Source organism: Microchirus variegatus (genome assembly GCF_963457635.1).
Source record: "Microchirus variegatus genome assembly, chromosome: 15".
In the NCBI taxonomy this organism is placed as follows: domain Eukaryota; kingdom Metazoa; phylum Chordata; class Actinopteri; order Pleuronectiformes; family Soleidae; genus Microchirus; species Microchirus variegatus.
The window spans coordinates 6,437,617-6,441,330 of record NC_139816.1 but is presented as its reverse complement, the minus strand read 5'-3'; the positions used below and the strand labels follow the sequence as shown (position 1 = coordinate 6,441,330).

The window sequence follows — 3,714 nt, the reverse complement described above, 5'->3', positions numbered from 1 at the left end:
ATCACAAAGATAGTGTTGTAATCAAACGTTTGGAATTGAACTAAGACTTTAGGATTATTTCCTAACAGGGTAAGTGTAGGACTTATTTTTAACCTTTATTTACACAGGTTATCCCATTGAGACAAAGGGTTTCATTTTCAAGAGAGTAGGCTACAAGGCAGAGTTAGACACGGACAATATAACAATGATGGAAATGTGGATAATGAGCAAGTTCCCAAAGATGTCCTCTCCAGTGACTCTAAAAAAATCTGCTATAGGGCTTAAACCAGGGCTCTCAAACTCAAATGACCTGGGGACCAATGCGCATCTATTGTGATGAAGAGGGGGCCGGCCTAGAGAACAAAAAGTGTTCATAATATTGCATCATAATATCACACGTATACTTAATAATACTATTTATGATGCAAAATTAATGTATTAATATCAAAAACAGACATATATTTTAAATTGCATGATAATAGTGTGGACAACTGTAATTAAAAATTCGTACCAGGAGCTGTTTCGACCATTTGTGGCTCAGGCCCTAACAAGTGTATTTATATATGTATGTGAATGTTGTATATGATACATTTAATAATGGGATAATTATGACCAAATGTCTTATTATTACTGTTATAATAAACATTGCTAGCCAACATATATTATATTCTATCACCTCGCTGGCAGCTGTGCCTCAGCTACACACTGTGTTTAATAGACGGTGAGGTCATGGGCCATTTTTTCATTGATATTAAGTGGGGGGCCGCATGTAATCGATTGCGGGGCCGTATGTGGCCCCCGGGCCGCCAGTTTGAGACCCCTGGCTTCCACAATTACTTGATTATTCGATTATTAATCGATTACTAAATGAATCATGAACTATTTTGATAATCAATTAATCAGTCAGTGTTTTTAAGAGAAAAAACTAGTTTTCTGATTTTTCAGCTTCTAGAATGTGAATATTTTCTGGTTTCCAACAAGAGGAGAGGATTGAGCAGAGGCATTCATATCCTCCTGAATAACAAGAGACAAAAATATTGTGACCAAAGCCTCACCTCTTCCCATTAGTTATCATTGAAAAGCCAAATATGCTAAATGTCCTCTGTAGATAGCAAAATTCCTTCAATGGTATGCAGTTGGTGGGAGGTATTAAAGTGTATAAATGTCCTCCGCAGAACACAAATTTAAACTACTATATATATAAATATATGTAAATTATATCTTCATAATCAAGAAGGGGCTAAAGTTGGTAGCAACAGCACGCCGTTTCCGGTTTGTTTCTGAAGGAGAAGAAACCCAATTTCAATTTCTTTAAAATATATTCAATTTTAATTATATTCTTATAGAGTTGTATGCTATATAATTACCTTGAAAATACTTGAAAAGTGCTCCTCGGTTATGGTTTACGTCAGTTTCAAACAACGAACACACACACACGAGTGAAACGGAACGATGTCGCCATCTTGTGGCCTTGTAGCGGAAGTTTCCCCTCTCAGGCGAACTCTGACCCGGAAGTACTCCGAGTGTGTTCTGTGTTGTTCCACACGTGGAGGAGGAAGCGGAGCGGTGTGTCACTGACGAACATGGCTGCGTGCAGCGTGGAGGAGCTGCTGGCTAAAGCGGAGCAGGACGATGCGGAGAAGCTGCGGAGCATCGCCGTCCACAAGGCGCTGGAGCTGGACTTTGACGTCGGGAACCTGCTGGCGTGCGACAAGAACCCAGTCGAGTCGCGGAGCATCGGGGCGCAGAAGAAGGACGACTTCCTGCGCTCGCTCGCTCGTGACAACACGCAGCTGCTCATCAACGAGATCTGGAAGCTGCCCACGGAGAGAGTCGACCAGGTGATCGTGGCTAAATTACCGGCGGCGACGACCCCGCTGCCCCGGGAGAAGCCGCCTCCGAAGGCCAAACCACCGACCAAGTGGGAGCAGTTCGCCAAACTGAAAGGTATTCAGAATAAGAAGAAGACCAACCTGGTGTGGGACGAGAACGCCAAGGAGTGGAAGAGGCGCTGGGGCTACAATCGAGCCAAAGACGACACCAAGGAGTGGCTGATTGAGGTCCCGGAGAACGCAGACCCGAACGAGGACCAGTTCGCCAAACGCACCACGGCCAAGAACGAGCGAGCGGCCAAGAACGAGCTCAGCAGGCTGAGGAACATCGCCAGGACGCAGAAGGGCAAAACGCCCGGCGTGGGTCTGGTCCCCACGACAAAGCCGTCCAAAGATGAGCTGAACAGAGCCATGAGCGTGGCCAAAACGTCCACGGCCTCCGCGGGGAGGTTCCAGGACCGGCTGCCCAAAGAGAAGGCGCCGAGGAACACGGGCAAGAAGAGGAAGTTCGAGCCGCTCATCGGCGACTTCTCCAGCGAGAAGAACAAGCAGCTGGAGCTGCTGAAGCTCATGGGCAGTAAGAGGCCCAAGCTGGACGTGACCAAGGCGGCGAACAAGCAGATGAGGGAGGAGGACAGAGAGGAGGCAGCGGCCAAGTACAAGAAGGGAGCCGGGAAGAAGGGACGCAAGGGGGGGAACATGTCAGGGAAAGGTAAAGGTGGGAAAGGAGGAGGAAAACCTGGTGGAGGTAAACCAGGAGGAAGACCTGGAGGAGGTAAACCAGGGGGTAGATCAGGAGGTAAACCAGGAGGAGGAGGAGGAGGGAAGAGGAGATCTAAAGCTGGGAAGCACTGAGAACTTTGCACCTGCTCTGTCCTGATTCTTCTACATCATCATCATATAAACTTTCACGATGCTAAATACAGACTGTTTGATTCACCTGTGAATAATAACAACAACAATGTCCGAGTCTCATCAGTGGAAATTAACTTAACTGTACACGTGTGTGTATGTGTGTGTCATTAATCCACAACACTGAGGCAAATTAAAATCAGATTTCCTTTTTTTAATCTTAATTGAGTTCTTTTTTCCAACTTATTCTGATATGAACCAGATTAAAACAGCGCCCGGTAAATAGGACAACAATGATGAAGTAAATCCATGAATATTTGATAAATAAATCAATATTTTTCTACGATGATGATCGACGAGTCATCTCTAAAATAGGGATGAGAATGGGTATAAAAATGTAAAGTACGATATAAACCAAAAACGTCTTTATATCTGTTCTGTAAATAAAATCAGCAAAAGGTATTTTAGCTGAGTCATGTTTGGGCTGTTTATTTCTTCTTTGGCAGAATAATATTTGTGACACAGTTGGAGAATTACGTTTTTAAATGACTCCCAAATAACTATCAGAGTCTTGATCAAACATGTCACTTTTTCTTTTTAAATCCACTAATTTAATCTGTTTGTAATAAAATAATAAATGAAGGTCATAAAGTGTACAGCAGATGCTCTTAAAAAGAGTAAATAAGGTTATACAGTTTGAATTGAGGATAAATGTGTTGCAGCTTGTGTTTTTTGACTGAAATATTCAAACATGAACATATAAATACATATAAAATTAACAATTGACTGTCAAAAATGAACATTATTACAGCAAACAAATGATGAATTAACACAAATTGTCTTATGTTTGCAGGTTCAATCTCTATTATATCAATATTTTGTTTATTTAAAGAGTTCAAACACATGAATTCTTTTCCTCAAAGTTAACTTCAGGTCTGTTTTCTCAGCAGATTATCTGAGGTTTGTTTTTTTAGTTATGTAAATCTCTCCTTTAGCTTCACAGTGACTGAGGAGCAACAAAAGGTTGTTAGAGCAGGAACGATGCACCTGT

The 3,714-nt window shown here is 42.5% G+C and overlaps 1 protein-coding gene across 1 annotated transcript; it reads left to right on the top strand.

Annotated features, from left to right (window-relative positions):
- Window positions 1–1,543: 1,543 nt before the first annotated feature.
- rrs1 (ribosome biogenesis regulator 1 homolog) lies at window positions 1,544–3,082 on the top strand. The gene has a single exon (XM_083901926.1). The coding sequence runs from the start codon at window positions 1,563–1,565 to the stop codon at window positions 2,664–2,666; it is 1,104 nt and encodes a 367-aa protein (XP_083758052.1). The 5' UTR covers window positions 1,544–1,562; the 3' UTR covers window positions 2,667–3,082.
- Window positions 3,083–3,714: the final 632 nt, after the last annotated feature.

Excerpts from the sequence above, each read along its gene's own strand:
- rrs1 (XM_083901926.1), top strand. The coding sequence starts at position 1,563 with ATGGCTGCGTGCAGCGTGGAGGAGCTGCTGGCTAAAGCGGAGCAGGAC.